This window comes from Trachymyrmex septentrionalis, unplaced genomic scaffold, assembly GCF_001594115.1.
Source record: "Trachymyrmex septentrionalis isolate Tsep2-gDNA-1 unplaced genomic scaffold, Tsep1.0 scaffold9, whole genome shotgun sequence".
NCBI lineage: Eukaryota > Metazoa > Arthropoda > Insecta > Hymenoptera > Formicidae > Trachymyrmex > Trachymyrmex septentrionalis.
The window spans coordinates 3,040,621-3,058,917 of NW_017306091.1; the positions used below are offsets into that span (position 1 = coordinate 3,040,621).

The 18,297-nt window shown below is 38.5% G+C and overlaps 1 protein-coding gene across 22 annotated transcripts in view; it reads right to left on the reverse strand.

The window, feature by feature from the left end:
• Positions 1-2,567: 2,567 nt before the first annotated feature.
• Positions 2,568-18,297, reverse strand: part of LOC108755870 (bromodomain adjacent to zinc finger domain protein 2B-like) — a 162,561-nt gene continuing 146,831 nt past the window's right edge. For 10 of the 22 annotated variants that reach the window (XM_018499228.1, XM_018499239.1, XM_018499236.1 and 7 more), the window contains 17 exons: positions 17,542-18,162; positions 13,568-13,633; positions 13,386-13,430; positions 11,699-11,752; positions 10,229-10,427; positions 9,959-10,078; positions 9,298-9,871; positions 8,861-9,080; positions 8,039-8,783; positions 7,700-7,981; positions 7,067-7,565; positions 6,415-6,763; positions 5,253-5,374; positions 5,030-5,171; positions 4,787-4,917; positions 3,710-3,994; positions 2,568-3,489 (listed from right to left, as the gene is read on the reverse strand). In XM_018499228.1, coding sequence (XP_018354730.1) covers positions 3,312-3,489; positions 3,710-3,994; positions 4,787-4,917; positions 5,030-5,171; positions 5,253-5,374; positions 6,415-6,763; positions 7,067-7,565; positions 7,700-7,981; positions 8,039-8,783; positions 8,861-9,080; positions 9,298-9,871; positions 9,959-10,078; positions 10,229-10,427; positions 11,699-11,752; positions 13,386-13,430; positions 13,568-13,633; positions 17,542-18,162 — 4,632 coding nt within the window. In that variant the 3' untranslated portion in view covers positions 2,568-3,311. The remainder of the gene's footprint in view (positions 3,490-3,709; positions 3,995-4,786; positions 4,918-5,029; positions 5,172-5,252; positions 5,375-6,414; positions 6,764-7,066; positions 7,566-7,699; positions 7,982-8,038; positions 8,784-8,860; positions 9,081-9,297; positions 9,872-9,958; positions 10,079-10,228; positions 10,428-11,698; positions 11,753-13,385; positions 13,431-13,567; positions 13,634-17,541; positions 18,163-18,297) is intronic. The other 12 variants (XM_018499245.1, XM_018499244.1, XM_018499229.1 and 9 more) reach the window with 9 other exon arrangements.

Genomic DNA, 18,297 nt, shown 5'->3' on the forward strand with positions numbered 1-18,297 from the left:
AAGCGTCGTTATTCGTACTAACAATGTAACTGTACTATTTAAATAATAATTAAATTTTAAAAAATTATTTGTTTCTGTTGTGTGTCGGTTTTGTTGTTTGAATATATGAGATGTCTAAACGTATCGGCTATTGTATGACGGTGCGAGGCGCAGTGCTCCTAGTGACACGGCCGGTGCCTCCCGAAGAACAATCGGTAAGATCGACAAAATGCCCCACAATCTGCGCTTTCTTTATATCAGTAAACTTGTACATACATGGATCGATTACAGTCTGTCGTTGTATGTTGCGAAAAGCTAACGATTTTCTTTTTTTCTTTTTTTTTTAAATTACACGCAATTAAGAACAAAGCGGGAACAAAACAGGAAAAAAGCAGAAACAATAAAGTTGTCCATCACTATCTTCGCAAATTAATACACCGAGTGTCTCAAATTTAAATGCTGTATAAACGTGAAGATAGATGATCGCTAATAATTAGATTTGTAGATTCATTAAAATCATAGTATTTCAAATACAAAAAAATCTTTTAAATTTCTTTTCATCAGCAAATTCTAAAAAAAAAAAATGAAGTTAACAAATTACTGTCTTCTTAGCATTCGACGTATCGAAACTCCACGGAATTTACAATCATCGCGCAATCTCGTCAGCGATCTTACCAAATGTTCATTCTTAAAATTACGATGCTCAACGCTCGACGCTCTGTTTCAATCACACCCTGAACGATATTAATTACTTTTTACTTCGTAGTCGCTCCTCCGCTGGCATTTATACTTTACCTAATACTTTTACACGCTACGAATGTTTTTTTTTCCTTTTTCCTTAAACCGTAATCATTTAGCATGTCACACTACGGTTGAATTCCCTTTTTCCTCCGGGTTTCTCTCGCTATTACCAACTATTTTGCTATTACGAGCAATAATGTACATCAATTACAAAACAAGATACAAGTGTTAATGTGTTCTTGTTACATCGACACCGTCTCGCGTAAGATGGTTGTACTTATAAATATACCACATTTATTAATTGGAGAAACTCGCCGCCGTTTGACATCTATCATTCACAGAGCGATGTACTATTCCTTCGCGTTTTATTCTACGGCGACACTGCGACGATACTTCGAAAGATCTTTCGATGACCGAGCACAGATAATCGTCCTTAGAAAATTCTGCGCTGATGGAAGAAAACCGACGCGAGTCATACCGCGTCGTCAAGCTCGACGCGGGTAAAATTGCAAATATAATTCTTAACATTATAATAATACTACGCACGGTGTAATTACGAAAACCTAGCTTTTCAATGACGACAAAAACACAATGGCGTTACTTTTGAAAAAGAATTCGTTCCCTCAAAGGCGCTCGTTATGCAATGCATTCTTATTGTATTTGAATAATTTTTATACTAATCGCATTTTCGGACGCCCTAATTGGTTTGACAGATTATGATAATGTTCCTGAATGTCTAATTTTGTTGTGTATATGTTGCGTTGATTCGGAACTTTCATGACACTCTCGATGAACGAAAAATAGGAAGCTAGATGGATGCTGCCACTTTTGCGGATAACGAACGACACTTCCGCATGCAAAATCAGTTAAAATAATCTCTAAATAATAAATATTGGGTTGATGAGCTTAACGCAATGCGAATCACTCTAACGGCAGTGGAAGATTTTGGATTTACACATGCAATGTATACTATTCCAAACGACATTACATGTTGCATAAAATCAAAGAGACCAAGTATTCTAGAAAAACTTGACACTTTTTTTTCTACGAGCAAAGTTCTCAACGTATCGTTTATACATGGGATACGCAAGACGCGTCATGTGATTAATTAATAGGGAATAATCATTGACTACATTACAATAACCGTCTAACATTCTTCTTTTACAAAAGTAACAGCAGTTACAATAGTAAATCCTATACTTATTAATTTGACAGATTTTTAATATCCGCGAATCAATACAACACAGTCACAGTAAAGACATATATCCTTGTCTTAGAATATTGATGTGTGAAAATATGAATATTTTTTCTTTTCATTATGTTATATGAATAATTTCATTCTGCATACATCATGCGTCTTTTGTCATGTAATTCACAAGTTAACGAAACCTGACACTAAATGCAAAGAACGTAAGAAATCAAATTGGTTCTGCGAAACGGTGTTAAGATCTTTTCTTCAATTTGTAATAGGATAGTCCAGAGAGTCGGGAATAATTGCAAATTATAAAAAAAACTTTATTCTACTTATTGGGGGGACATAAGTGCTGCTCGATCATCTTGCAAAGAGAACGAATAAAATTTTTTTAATAATTATTATTGATTTATATATAGTTATAATTATTATAAATTAATAATAATTTTATTCTAACTATCTAGATTGCCATATTACAAATTGAAACATTAACTTCGTTCATCGTTTTGTCTATTCTACTTCTACAGCGAATAATACCCTTATCGTGCTCATCCATGGGCAAATATACGCTTGCATGTATGTATGTTGTGACATGTGTACAATATATGTATATAGATTCTGTATACATTATATTCATATTCATATTTATATATTTATATATACATATATAACTTCTCTCTTTTTCACATTTATTACTTTGCAAAATATTTCTTTTGCCGACGATACGTCGGCATTAAGCCCGTATAATACAATCGCAAATTACACTTTTGTTGCTTAGGCAAATGTTCACTTGTTTATCGGTAAGTACAATGATCATTCGCATCGCTCCGTCCTAATCGACGAAGATCGAAACGATGCGCGCATGCTTCTATCTGAATAATCACGTCGATGTCGAGAAGTGCTTGTTATCGGAGACCAAGATCTCGACCTTAAGTGCGATACTTGTTGCACTTTTTATCAATATTCGTTAAACTGAAGCCGAATGTCCGATCGGCTTAGAACGTCTCGCTATAATACTTTACAATGAGTAAGTTTGACGAAAATCGCGTCATAGGTGCTAACAAGGAAATGAACGAGACGTTCGTGTCACAGTATACCCAAGTACTAGAGCATTTTATGAAACGCGAGAAAAACGCACTCGCGTAAGTGATGAACAGCGAGAATGGATGATACAATAGGCGAGTGTGTACCCGCGTTCACAGCAATTACTATTACAATGGAAAATTCGATTGGCCGCTAGAACGAGGCCGACTAATGCTTGGAAGTGAAGTGGTAGAGGGTGGATCAATCCCTTTCGACGACTGTCGGTCTATCGCGATCGACTGTCGGTGACGCGACGCATATCCTAATAGTAGAAGTGAGCGAAGCTGTTGCAGGTGTTGCGCGAACGTACCGAACCTCAGCTATGCGTTTGTGGATGTGGAGGCGGCGCACCGGTGATCTCGGTCCAGCGCATTTCGAAGAAACTGCGCATCCCGTGGCCGGCCTTGCCCACAGGACTGTCATCCTCGTTGAATACCTCGCAGTTGATGAACATCTGCCTGACATCGGCGCAAAACTCATCGCGAGACTTGTACCTGCATCGAGAAGCACCCGTTGTGAAAAACTTCAGCCTTCCAATGCCGACCAAGGTTGACGATCGGTCAATAGGGTTTTTTTTTTTTTGCGATCAGTCTATATGTGTGTGTATGTTAGATCTATTAGGCCTGTTTTAAAGACCAAGAGTTTTTGAGAGGAAAGGCAGCTAAAGATAGTACGTTCACTTAACTAATCGCTGGCGCGTATTGGACAACTTACGCGGAGTCCTGCAACTTCTTCTTAATCGTACTGAGATCCATGGGGGTTTTTATGATTTTCTTGTAGGTCGGGAACTGTTTGGTGTTCACCGGCAGGAGGAACGGCCAGGCCTCGTCCTGTTGCTCCAACTGTTCGAGGAGTATCTTACAAGGCGCCAGCTCTCGTTGTTGCTTCTTCGTGAGCGTCCGATTGTTACCCTCCTTCCGTGGTGAGGCGGTAGGAGTCGGCGGTTCCGACGAACTGACATCCTCTACGTGCGTGTTCGATGCCGTTGATGGCGTTGGACTGCGGCGCAAAACAACAGAGAAATTATTTGCACGATTAGCTTCCGTTCTGCAGGAGGTTTCCCGTCATAAAAGCCTCTGGACGAATGCGCAAGGACGAATTGCATAAGATTCGATCGTGTGTCCGGCTGAGACGGGTACGCTGCTCCCGATGAATTATTTGCGTTTCTCTCTGACTCTCTGTCTCTCGTTCGTTCTCTACTTCGTTCTATTACTTTTTCCGTTCTATTTTTCGCCCTCTTGCGCTCTCTCGTTTTTATTTCCGACTCATCATACACGACCTGAAGGCGGCTCTACTGTTACGATGAATATTTCTGAGAAAATATCTATTTCACAGTCGGCGATCGCAAATACACTAGACAACAACGATGTATCATGAATGTACAGGGTGTCCCGTAGAAACTTGGGATAAGACACTGACGAAACGGAAATCACTCGGGAAAATCTATTAGTTACAATCACCTTCAAAGAATGAAAAATTAGATCTAGCTTCTCATAGAACACCCTGCATGAAAGGAAAAGTTCCTCGAGACGACAAAAATTCTCGGCGGTATTACGACACCGAGGATTAAGTAGGTAAACGCATGAGTACAATGTATACAGATAGTTTTCGTATACAGAGTTAGATTCGTATTGAGATTACTTTATTCAATCGGGAATAATACTTGTCCGCCATTTGCGGTTGCGATGAATATTATCAAATCGTTCATTATAGCTGTTTTCTAATATACTTCGCATGAAACGTCATTAAGCCAGCAACTTGACAATGTTTGTTTGTTTTTAACGTAATCACCTAGCTGGTGGATGATCAGAACTTTCACTTTCTCTGGTGCCTCCCCCTTTGGTATGACTCCTTCGACTACTATTTCTCTTCTTTGGTTGTTTACTGTGGCAATTAGAGCAATACCATTTCCCTCGTGGTATCTGTAAGCAAAATATATTATGTACAAAATTTATACTTGCAGCATGTGTTTGATTTAGTTAAATAACGAGATCTTTAAGTATTTACAGAAACGTATTTTGATAATTTACTTACTTTTGGCATGACAGGATTGTGGCAGTCAGTGTGATAAGCCCTAGGACAGAGTTCGCATAGGACGAGATTTTTACCCGCTCTCTTTCCACACACTAAACAATTGCGTTCACCTGTTGCTTTGTTCATACATTCGTGACAATACCTGGAAGTAACAAGGAATACTTAAAACTCTTTGCTTCAAATAGAACTAGACAAGAATGTGATACGCATAAGCGTTACTCACCAGTCACCATCAGGAATGTTTTCCATTTTTGGACGGAAACAGTAAGTATGGTAGCCACGGTCACAGCCATCACAGAGCAGCAGCTTATCTTCGTTGTCTCCACTATGACAAAACTGGCAATTCTGCAACCAAAATAAATGAACTTTTCATTTAAAAAAAAACGGAAGAGTTAATCACTGATGGTTAAAATAGCATGAAGATTATAGCAGTTTGTTAGTTGAGCACTTAAAATAATTTTTAAAGCAATAACAAAGCTCTAGATAAGTATGTATTCAATTAATAAAGCGTAAAAACACAAAAAAGAATACGCAAAAATAAAAGCTAATTATAAACTAAATAAGATCTATGTATAATAAATTAATCCCCAAAATAATTTAGTATCAATTTAATCTAAATAAATATTCATAAAATAATAAGACAAAGATATTTTTGGTTATTACATATTACAAGATGAATCACAAAATCTATGCTGTATGCACTCATGTTATAATAAATATAATTTAAATGCGTGCAATAATACAAACGTAAGCAACAGTAAATCAATCATGACGACGACAATGGAATTGTTCTGAACGCACTAGAATGTGAAAAAGCGAACTAGAGCTATGCGAACGTAAAAGTTAAAAAATAAAATTGTTTATCAAAAAAACAAACAAACAGTAAGCGGCAGTTTTGCATGCAACCGTTACGTTAGACTCTGACCACCATTGAATGTACATTCTTAACGTATATTTTCGTTATGGTTTATGTATATAGACATTATGTGTTCCAATATTCAGTAATTCATGGACTCATCGATGGACGCGCGTTTATTTATAATATATCTGCGGCATCCATATAAATAAATACAAGTGGAACAAATGTGTTCAGGTATCGCGCGAACAGAGCGAAATCCAACGGATGTATGCAAATTTCATTGCCATATTGTTCGCACATGTGATATACAGAATTTTGGAGAATGAGATTGGAAACGGACGTATTGTAAAAATACTGTCGTGAGAAATGATCGTTAAGGCTCTGGTCATCGGATCGAGTAGACACCTGTCGATATCCATTCGAGGCGACGTACGCTCTCTGTAAGCCATTCAACGGAAGGGACAAAGGTATCGGGAGCAGAGGTAGCAAAGGACAATTCGGTTAGTAAGTTAGTGCGAATACCCACAGAGGTCTGAGAAGTAGTCAATAGCTGTTTGTACTGATTGGTAGCTTTGAGTGAGACGCAGCGGTTTCGTAGCTTGGCGCAGACCGAGTTTCTAGCTGTTGTTAGACTCACAGCCTTCATGATGCTCTTGTCCCAAGCGATGCTAGCCTCGAGCATGTAGAGTGCCATAGCGAGTTGCGCCGACGTATGCGCTCGTGCCGTCGCCTCCCGCCAGGTGTTCAGACCCCGTGGCGTCGTTTCTTCTGGCGGTGCAGGCGTCTGGTTATTCTGCTCAGAATTATTCGAGTTTGCGTTAGCGGCTGCTGCTGCTTGTTCCGCCTTGAGGGCTGCCAAATTGGGATCTCCCGTGCTATAAAATTATATAAATTATATAAATTACCAACACAAAATTAAAATATAATTAAAATGTAAACCTCTTGGTCAACAAATTTAATTTAAATATTAATTGAATGCTTGAACAATGATAATAGAAGGCGATTAAACAAATTTTATTTTTTAAAAATTTCATCAATCATTTAGATTTTGTTATTTTTATAAAATTTTCTTGCGAAATACGGAATCATAATTTTTCTTTTTACTATTGAATGAAGAAATTGTGAGATATAATTATTATATATAATAAAAATAAAATAATGTAGAAAATTTATCTTACCAAACACCTAAAGGTGGTTTTAAGTATCTTCTTTCTATAGCTGCCTCCAAAGAAAGTAACCTTTGCCGAGCTTGCTCGACTGCACTAATCTTTTCCATTTCATTCAACTTCTCAATTTCCTCGGCTTCTTCAGTTCCCGCTCGCGGCGGTAGCTTCCAACCTTTGACTTGCATGCTAGCATTAGCCACTTTATCTTCAAGTGCTTCCACTTGCTCCAAAAGTTGAGCATCTACTCGTAGCGCAACTTGCTCGCCCCAATTATTCGGATTATCGGGCTTTGGAATTGACGTATTGGGATCATCTGGTTCCGCTTGAAGTTCCGTGGCGGAGACGTTACCAGGATCAACATTAATTTTACCAGTAACGGCTAAGAAGGATTCCATCGTCGCCCATGTTGTACGTTTTAACTCTTTCTCGCGAACACCGCGGGAGTGTAGATGCTCGAGAAGTTCTTGGAACGTGTCAACGTCTGTTATCCTCCACCAACCATATCTTAGATCTATATAAAGTTACATATATATATTATTTTAATTATATAAAACTTATATATAATTAGAAACTTGGAAAATTATTGCATAGACAATTATTTGCATTTGAACATACTTTTACTTTAATATTTACAATTCGGCTTACCTTTTGACACCGGTTTGGCTTCACCAGGAGGCGGTAAACCGTGCACTTTCAAATATTCTAGTTGTGCTGCCTCATCTTGAGTTAATATCAGGGGTGCTGGACTATCGCATCTATCGTAACTCGGACTAGCGGGCGGTGGAAATATTGGGATTCTGAGCTCAGTCGGCTCGGCTATGCCAAAGATTTGCTTAGTGCTAGGTCCCGGAGTATCGCATGTTTCACGCGGTAAGATGGAAAACCAATTAGGCTCGGCATTGCTATTGTCTGAAATAATCGACATAACTAATTAATTAAAAATGTTGAAGAGTCTGTCCTAAATAAAGATTTATAGAAACTCACTGGAAATAAAGGAGCCGTTGAGTTCTTTCCCGTTGTGTAGATTATTGACATGGTTGAACTTGTCGCCATTCGGTATTGTTTCGACAATTTTATCCTCCATCGTTTTCACCAGTGGTTTCGTCATATCTTCGTCCGTCTCTTCATTCTCCTTTTTCACTTCTTCTTTCATATCGACATCTGTATTGATCACCTCCGTCTCCTGTTTTATTTCTTCGGATGTGACGTTCGTCTTCGCATCTGTCATTGTACTATCAACATCATTATTTCTCTTCTCCTCCTTTACATTCTCCGAACCGCAATTTTGTACAGGCTCCTTCTTACAGTTGACCTCCTCGGACTTCATCTTATCCCCGTGAGATTTCATGTTCTCATTCTGCTCACTCGAATTATGTTTCTTTTCAGCCTTAACTTCGTTTGGTGCTACATTTTCGCGATTTTCAGAATTCTTGCTTTCACCCTCTTGCTTCACTTCAGACTTCTCCTCTATCGGCATGTTTTTGTACTTCTCGTCGAGCTCGGCTTGGAGGTCGAGAACCTCCGGTTCGGCGCTCTCCATAGCTTCCACGAAAATGCCGCCGGCGCATGCTAATTCCCAATATCTCCTCCAATACCTGTCCTGGCCGAATATGTGCGCACGGAGTTGCTTCGAAGAGCTGTTCAACTTTTGTAGTTGTTCCTCTGATTGCTTCAATAGTTTATCCAATTTCTTACCCAATTCTTCTCCAGATAAATTCTTATCCTCCTCCTAAATAAGAATTTTTCTTTAAGTATCAACTAAATTTCCAAATTAACTTAAGATCAAATCGATATTCTGAAGTATACCTCTTCTGGCTGAGTGCCTTCACTCTCGTTTTCAGACATGTCTTCTACTTCGTCCTCATGATGAATCTCGTCTGGTGTAGGTGTCGTACCTACGGCAGTAGATGTAGTATTGCCTTCTTCCTCACCTTCCTTCTTCTCGATGGTGATCGTGTCGCCAATCTTATTAACAATGACACCCACGGCTTCCATTCGGACTTTTCGACTATGTAATTGTCTAAGCCTGTATAAACAGAAAACAATAGACAATGTTATCAAAACATAGATCTGACAGGAAAAAGTATAATTTAATATGTAATGACTTTCTTTAATTTAATGTAGCTTCTCTATTATAAATTATTTTTAATAAAAAAATATTATTAATTTTATGATTACAGCTTTTAATATTATTATTCCGTTAATCTAATCTTTTAATCAATTATTTCTTCATATTAACTTACTTTCTGATTTTGGTATCTAATACGAATCTCTCTTTCCTCAGCTGAGCTACCGTCTCGAGGCTACCCTCTATCTGTCTGATCACAGCCTTATTTTGCAGTAACTCATTGCAAAGGAAAGCGAGCATCTGTGCCTTATGCGTCGGATTCAATGCTAAGAAAGGCTTGTCTCGCAATCTTTCCGACATCTTCCATGTTTCGTTGTTATGTAAGTGCTCATAGAACTGCGCATTCTTTCCCGAGCAGGTTGAAGCGTAATCGCCGCCGTTCTGATGATGATCGGCAAATTTCTTGTCACGCTCACGCTCAAGGCACACCCCTGTCAGAGCCTTTACTTCGCCGGTTGCGTTCGCGTATAGATAAATTCGCAGTACTTCACTGATGTTGGCGTGAGTGATGTCAGCTTGACGTAAACTTTGACCTAAGCCTGTAGTATGTCTGGCCGGTTGCGGGATTCCTGGGTCTTCAATAGCACACACCAACAGGTGTGTCATAACCGACAGCATTTCCTCCTCAGCTTCTTCATCATTGAGAAGGGCAAGTTGAAGACTCTTCAAGCTCGGTAGCGATTCCATGTCTGCAACAAATAGGATAACAACAATGAATGCCGAATAAAATGATGAATGGTTTTTATTCTAACAGATGTAAAACAAAATGTTCTCACCAAATCCCAAAGTCTCCCCGAAATTGTGCAAAAATTCGAAGACCATGACGATATCTGCGAATGCTTGCCCTGAGAGCTTAAGTCCAGGTATTCTTTTGACTTCTGGCAGTGGTCTATGATCTAAAAGATTAATTAGAATTAGTTAGAGATTATTAATCTAAAACTCTCGTTATTCAGAAATGCACGAACTTGGCGCCCAAGTTCTTAGCTCGCTACGTGATGTAATAAGGACAATGCTCTCATCGCGTAATATCAGTCACTTTCGCGTACCTGTCAGTTCCATATCCTCTACGGGTTTGCGAATTTGTTCGATTAACTCCAACTCGACTCTTCTCTGTTCCGCCCGCTTTTCCTTCGTCGCTATTCTCTCGGCCCTGGCCTCCAAGCGTTTCTTCTCTTTCTCCTCCATCTTCCGACGGTTCTCTAGTGCCCGTACCAGAGCCATATGCTGCCTCCTTCTTTCTCTTTCCTGCAGTCATCGTTGATTGTGTTACAGTAACACGCAGGAAAACTAATTGGCACGCGCTCATGCAGATAATGTTGAATCAAGACAAAATTGCGAGTGTATTTAAATTTTCTGTTGTGCATTGTCAATAAAGCGCAATATATGTGTATGTTGTGTGAAGTGGAAAATCACAGTTATTTTTTTACAAATATTACTATTCATTAAACTCCAAAAATCTTCAATAGAAAATTTAAACTTTAAAGTAAAAAATCTAAGAACGGTTATATTTTAGAAAATTTACGTATTTTTTAAAAACATATATTTTTTTTATAAATATAAACGTCTGAAGTTAAACGTTTGAAGAAATGAGGATTTTAGTTGTACAAGTCGAGCTGTTCAAGTACATATACGGTTCCCATGATTTTCCACTTTGTATTTGTGTCACGCATGGATAATGGGCCAAACTCTACAACCGTCCCAAATTTCTCTTTCACGCATTACACATTACGAACAGTATTGTTAAACGGATGCACTGATAGTCATAGGAGAGCAACACGACGCGTCGATGGCGGAAATCGCCCTTTTACATTTACAGTGCGCAGAAAACCGTGCAGTTTCTAGCAAACCAGAACTAGCGGCTGCCCGAGCTACTCGAAACATCTCCCTTAGCCAGATCAATCCTACAATTCTTAAAATTTTCGAAAGAAGTTTCTACCAAATACGTCGTCATATAGCGAAACCGAGTGAAAAATTTCCCTAGCACTGAACTCAGAAATGCGAAACGTGTGCTTTTTTTTTACAGAATGTTAATTATGAACTGCAATGATTTGTGAAAGCTGAAGCAAATACAGATCGATTAAGTAAGCGGGGTTTGTTTTTATCAATTTCTACCAATGTATAGATTAATTTTAATCTCAGTTTTAACTTGCTCTTCATTTTTTCTAATTCTTAAAATTAGAAAAAAAAAAAAATAAGGAGGTAAGTTAAATCGAGATTAAAGCTATTCTACATTGGTAGAAATGGACATTATTGCGTTACGGACAAAAGTACAGTATGCCGAGGTGTTGAACGGTACATGTAAACCGCGACACGTGATCCGACAAGCCGTCGTCGTTAGATAGATCTCGAATTGACACACGTCAGAAATTTGATGGGAACGTAACGCAGTAATAGCCGTTCGTGTGCACGCCGCAGTTTGCGAATGTAACGCAGAGCCGATGCGAGTTAGTTGCGAGAGCAAGTCGCTAATTCGTTAATGCCGTTCTGTTAGACGCTAGATTGGGTATGTGACATACCAGCTCGACGGTGTAGAGCATCTCGCGCTGCTTGGTGAGCTCCTGCATGTACATCTGCGGCACAAAACACATCCACAGTCCACTAGTGCTCAAACCGCCACACTCAATCTAGTAATAAATCTTTCCCTCGCTCTCTACTGTAGATGTTTTCTACTTATTTGACTGCCACAGAATTAAATCGTGTCGCGAAATCGGCACCGCGATCGATCCTTTCACGACAAGATTGTTGAGCAGTGCGCGGCAATGCTATGTTGGACTGACTGTTTCAAGATAAAGCGAGTGCGACAAGTGATTACGGGATGTCTCATCTTCATCCTTGTAAATTTTCGCGACAGTATGTTCATCCAATGTAGTATCATTAACAAGTTTTTCGAACAAGATTTTAAAATCATTACATATAGAAAAACTTTACCATTTTTAATGAAATATTAAATGTATTTAAGGCAATTAAATGTGTTAGTAATATATTATAATTCGTAATAAATTCAAGCTTTTATTAGAATCTATTGCAAATAAAAGATTGAAATTTTATCTACTCTAAAAGTTTTTTTATTTGTGGGGATAATCTTTAATTTTCATTGTATACTTCGCTATTCGGATTTTCACTGAAGTTTCGTTAAAAAAATTTTATTCGAAATTCATCAGATAGTCCATAGTTAAAATTCATTTTTTGTGATGAAGAATGAACATCCCGTGTATGATATGTAATGAATTACACTTCCCCGAAAATGATATATTAATCGCATCAGCAATTTTACTTTTCGATGAATATTGGTAATATAAATAATGAGTTAGAGCTGTGCATCCGAAACACAGAATGTTGGATTATTCAAAAAGTGAATATTCTACAAGGTAAATTAGAACTTACTAATCACTGAAGTAACATGTAAAATAATAGCGTTGCATTCCTCGTATATATATCTGATTGCGTAATTAATTTCTTTATTTCTTATTCAATAACTGTGCTATATTAAACATTAAAAAATAACACATACGATCTCCTAACTTTCAAAAAGTTATTTCGGAACAATGACATGAATAAATGTTAATGTACAACATGCTATTTTTTAAGATCGGGAACGCGTTTTCTAAAATGCAAAAAGATTACGATAAAAAGAATTGCAATTCTTCAGAAACGATCATAACTTTTTATTTAAAAAATCCAATATGTTTAATTCAATTTGAGATTATATTTCTATTAATACTTAAGTCAGTTTTAAATAAGAGGTAAATCTTTAGCAAATATCTATGAGTATTTACAATCAAAGAGTTTAAAATCAAATATTCCATTCAAACATCCCTACGAAAAAATTACATGCAACTTACATGAAGTCTTCGCTACTAATAAATACTGTTTCCGAGATACGATAATTAATAAATTCTACCACGTAAAAAAAATATTCCACTTCATGTGTTTTTACTCTGTTTAAAATAATATTTCGCGTACGCTTCTTGATAAATAAAATTTCCTGCCTTCCGGTTAATTCGGTACGTAACGTAAAATTAATTTGCTTGGAGTTTGGTCTCATCCAAACTAAAAAGAAATGGGGAACGACGAATAAAGACGAATAAAAGTAAAACAGAGCACCTCTACGTCTACGAGAGACACACTCACGCACACTCACGCTAATCTACAGCGATGAAACGATTGACGGAGAACGATTTGTTTTAAGACGAAGGAACTCACCTGCTCCTTCAGCATAACCGCTTGCTGCCTCTTCAGCTCCCGTTCCTGAGGAATTAAAAGACTCTTTAATACAACTGTAGAAATAGTATCGCGGCAGTCGTTCGTTCGCGTATTACATCTAACTTTAGACGACTCGAGAAGAACAAGGTCGAGCATTAACGTAGTAACGATTGTTGAATTACCTGTTGCTTCCTTTGTTGTTCTTCCAGTCGGATCTTCTCCACCTCTTCCTGCCGTTTTTTCCGTGCCTGCGCATACGCCATACACACGTCACTCGCATCCGTAATCATGTTTATCAAGAGAAAACTTAGGTAATTTTGTTCTCGTTCGCGGGACCGCTCGGTATTTACGACAAGAGAAAAAGATATTGTTTTAGCAACGAAAACTACTTTCCCGTTAACGGTACTGATAACTGATTAATTAGCTTGAAGTTACCGCATCCCCTACTGGGATTTCTCATAGCGATGATCGAGAGGGTTGCAAGAGCGGAGAGGCTGTTTTATTATATTATTACGAAGATCATTTTTATTTTGATTGTGTCAAATTAAATTGTTAAAATTTTTCTTGTAAATTTGACATTCATTATTACATTTCAGAAGCGAAATGCATGAAAACTGTCACTACAGGATTGTATATATACAGTCTAAAAAGAAAAGTTTAAGGGCTTCATTTTTAATAATTCAAAGAATAATTTTCAGAAATACTCAACTGTTAAAAGTTATACATTGCATATATATAGAATGTGAGAAAAATTATTATAAAAATGCAACATAATTTTCAAGATTTCTTGACAATTTTGATTGACAAATATTTTTCTTATGAAAATATTCAAATTAAAATTAACGCAATTGAATTTCTAAAGCGACCATCTCGATCTCCGCTTCCTGATATATGTGGCAATTATTTACATTTCTCTGAACGAATAGAAACGGATCCATATTGAATTCGCAATCGAACGAATAGCTATACAAGTTCTCCATTCGCGATAATTTTTCCTCGGGTTTTGATTTCGTGATATTCATAGTGTAATTTGTGATTCGAAGGCTACGTGTGGAAAGCGATGTCTAAATAGCGCAGATCAGGGATTAAGCACTACTCTAAAGTTCGGGAATATAGCTGGAAGTTAGTACGGGTGCATTTATATTTTAATGCCAATTATTTGTTATTTGAAGCCGAACCTTCTTCAGCGCAGATTTCCTAGGAAGGTGCCGTAACTTTTTAATAATACACCTCGGATACTTAAGTAAATATCAAGTTGAAGTTCTGATAAAGTTCATTTTGAATTTAAAGAAAGAACAACTACCTACTTTTATTAGTTTGCACCCTTAATGAAAAATAGACTGCATTAGAGTTTCGGGATTACAAATCGTATCTTTGCGTCCTTCCCGGCTATATTCATGCTAAAAATCTGAATCTAAAAATCTGAATCTACTCTGCTAAATGCCCGTAGTTTACTTCCGTTTTCGTCGACTCGGCGATCCGATTATTGCGCTCTCGTGGATTTTTCTTTATCATCGGATATGCTAGGCTCACATCGTAACAGCCGTGAGATAACGTACGCTCAGTTTCTACATACCGATAAACATTGCATATTCAATTAGCGCAATAGGTCCTCGTAAAAAATCCTTGTACAAAGAGAGAAAGAGAGAAAAAGAGTAGTAAAAGCATGCGATTTAATATTAAAACCCCACCAAGAAAGTGACGCGTATACGTCGAGACAGCAGCCAAGCATAACGAAGATTGACTCGCTCGTGAAATATCTGAGAGCGAATTTGACAGCAAGAAACACGAATTGAAATAGTTATATTTAATTATGATATAAATAGGAGAAAAAAGAGTCAATTGTGTGAGATAATAAGAGAGCGTAAACTGTTATAAACCAACACCATTATACAAGATGAATAGAGATCGAAGAGAAGTAGAAGAATACGTGGAAAAGTGAAAAAATTTCAGCCGGGCATGCAAGGAGCCAAGCAATACTCGCCTATGTATGCACATATTATATCAATGGTACGTATGTACCGTCGCTTAAGCTGATAAAATATTAAAGCTATCGTGTCGTTTTACCTAGGAATATAAAATGTAACAGTAGATAATACATAGTAATAAAAGTATATGTAATATATGTGTATATATTTATATATATATATATGAGGTATAGGTGTCACATGTTCATTACGCGGGTAATTCGTGTGTCGTCCGCAGTACAACAAGAAGGTAAAGGAAAGCTCTTATATATACTCGTGTAGCGAATAATCGAATACTAGAGACAGGTTCTTCGAGAAATATGGCATGCTGGATAATCATGTAGCTAGCTGTTATTTTGTATAGTGACAGGAGAAGCTAGGCATAGGAGAGCATTGCGACAGTCGGTTTATATATTATCGTATATATTTATCGTGCCTACGTATATCGTCAGCTTTAACGTGCCTCGATCGCAGTGTTGATTTAGCATCTAGATCCTGTGATTCTCAGTGGACCGTGTTTTTCCGCTGCCAATCTCGGAAAACGCCAACCAACGAGAACTCAAGATCGACACCGATGCTTCTTCTTTATAATCTTTCGGCGGATTTCGGATTTCTTGCCCTTTATCGAGAAAATTTGAGCTTAGATTTCAAAATGTACTATAAATCAGATTAAAGACAAATTATAATTGATTCGAAGCGTTACTTTAATTAGAGCTTTATTTTATTTTTCATGAGCTATTAGTGTGGATGTAGAATGATTACAAATGTTAAGTTTTAAGTCTTATCTTCAAGTGAATTGAAGTAAATTATTTTTCAATTTAAATTAAATTCGCTAAAATAATGATGAGCACTTATTAAAAAGCACTTATTTATTTAGTATAAAAATTTCAAATTTTACATAATTTTTATTTAATTAAATACATATAATCAATATTAATTTACGAATTTTTTAAAATAATCTGTAGGTGATGAATATAATTAAATAAATTTTAAAAAATAAATACTATTATAGGTAGCATAATAAATGATTGCAGATAATAAAACAGAATTCCGAAATCCGCTTGGCCGAACAAAGAGATCGGCCACATTCAACCCTACGAAAGCACGGTGATGAGCATCTATATGCATGTATGTGTGTGTATATATATGTATTTTTTCCATTTCATTACTACGCGATAAAAAGTATTACGTGGGGGTGAATTTATGACGTCAGTCGCGGATTCCGTCTCTTCACTTTGATACGTGTCATCACGTTATAAACTTTTGCGTGCTATAATAAGAGAGCTTGAAGAATTGTGAAACGCTACGACTGTAAAAATATCATGAAACTTCCTACTGAAGACTCGTGCTCGTTGGACTTTCAGAAACATGATATTTTATGCACCAACGTAAAACGTGATTTTTTTTTTGTTTTCGCTCGTAGCCCCAAAATATTTAGGCGGCTAACATCCAAGATATTTATAGTTGTTGATAAAACACATTTATAAAAATTTCCAAATTCCTCGAAAAAGTAAGAAATAAACAGTGAATTTATAATACAAGAAAACTATTTAGTAATTTATGATATCGAAACTATTCATATTTCTTCTTGTGACACATTAATGAAGAAGAAAGAAAGTCGAGATACCAATTCATTAATTTTTATTTATTCCATTGAAACGAGTTTATTTTATTGTGTATACTATTTTTCAAAGCAGAGAACGTTGAGAGGAGCGTTGAAAAGACGACAAAGACTGACGCAGAATGACAGTAAAATTCGCACGATTCGTCTGTTGTGGAGCACCGGAAGCACTTATATTATTTCACGCAAACACACGTAGAAGAATCGCGGGCCGCGAGCCGGGTATACTCACGGTAACTCTTACCTCCGGGGGGATCTCTTCGCCCTTCTATCGCAAACCGTTTCCGGATCGCGGAGGAAATTAAAGCCAAAAGGAGAGACAGGGACATCCGGAAGTAATAACGACTCACAAGACAATATGACAACACTCATTAGTGAATATGATGTGATCGATGATGGATCCAAGTGGCGCATATGTCGGGATATCGAGCTTCGAGACTATTACGTGAAGGATGTCAGTGGGGTACGAAAAAAAGGGGAGAATCAACGGGTCCAGGCGGGCAAGACCGTGGACAGGGTGATTCGGATGAGAGAGAGGGGGTTCGGGATGCGTCATACGACATCTTACCTCCAGAAGTTCCTGACTCTGCGTCTGGGTCTGTGCCTGCTGGGTATTGTCCGGCGGCATGGCCGTGGTCGTCGTACCGGTCGACGTGGTGGTCGATGACAGGTTCGACGAAGACGAGATCGGCGCCGTCGGCTGCGGTGATGGCACAAGGCCCGCCGACGCCGGCGGCAGGGTCAAGGTGGGGTAAGGTGGCGGCGGTAGTGGTGGCGGCGGTAGTACCGGCGGCGGTACCTGCACCTGCACCTGCGGAGGCGGAGGCACAACCACGCCAGTGACCAGAGACGGCGGCGTCGTTGTGATCGCGGTCGTCGTCGTCATCGTCGTCATCGTCGTCATCGTCGTCATTCTTCCCGGCGTGCAGTACGCGGCGGTGGTCGACACGAGGGACGACATCGGCGGCGGCGGCGGCTTCTTCGACGGTACGTCCTCGATGTCTGCCTGGTGCATCATGTCCCGGTTGCGCCAGCTCTCGGCAATGCTCTCGCGATTCTTCCAAATGGTGGCAACCGTACTGCTCGCCAGACCCAGCTCGCGAGCCACGTCGCTCTTGCTCTTGCCGCGCTCGATCTCTTGGATGATCTTCATTTTCTGCTTGATCGTGAACGCGAGCCGCTTTCGACCCTGCGTTGGTGGTGGTTTACAGGGATGCCCAATATATAATCGATCGCGTTAATTGGGAGGAAGGTGGTCGTTTAGCAACCACATGCGACCGGTCGTTCGCGGTCGACCGGCGGGGGGGCGGGGGGGGGGGGGAAT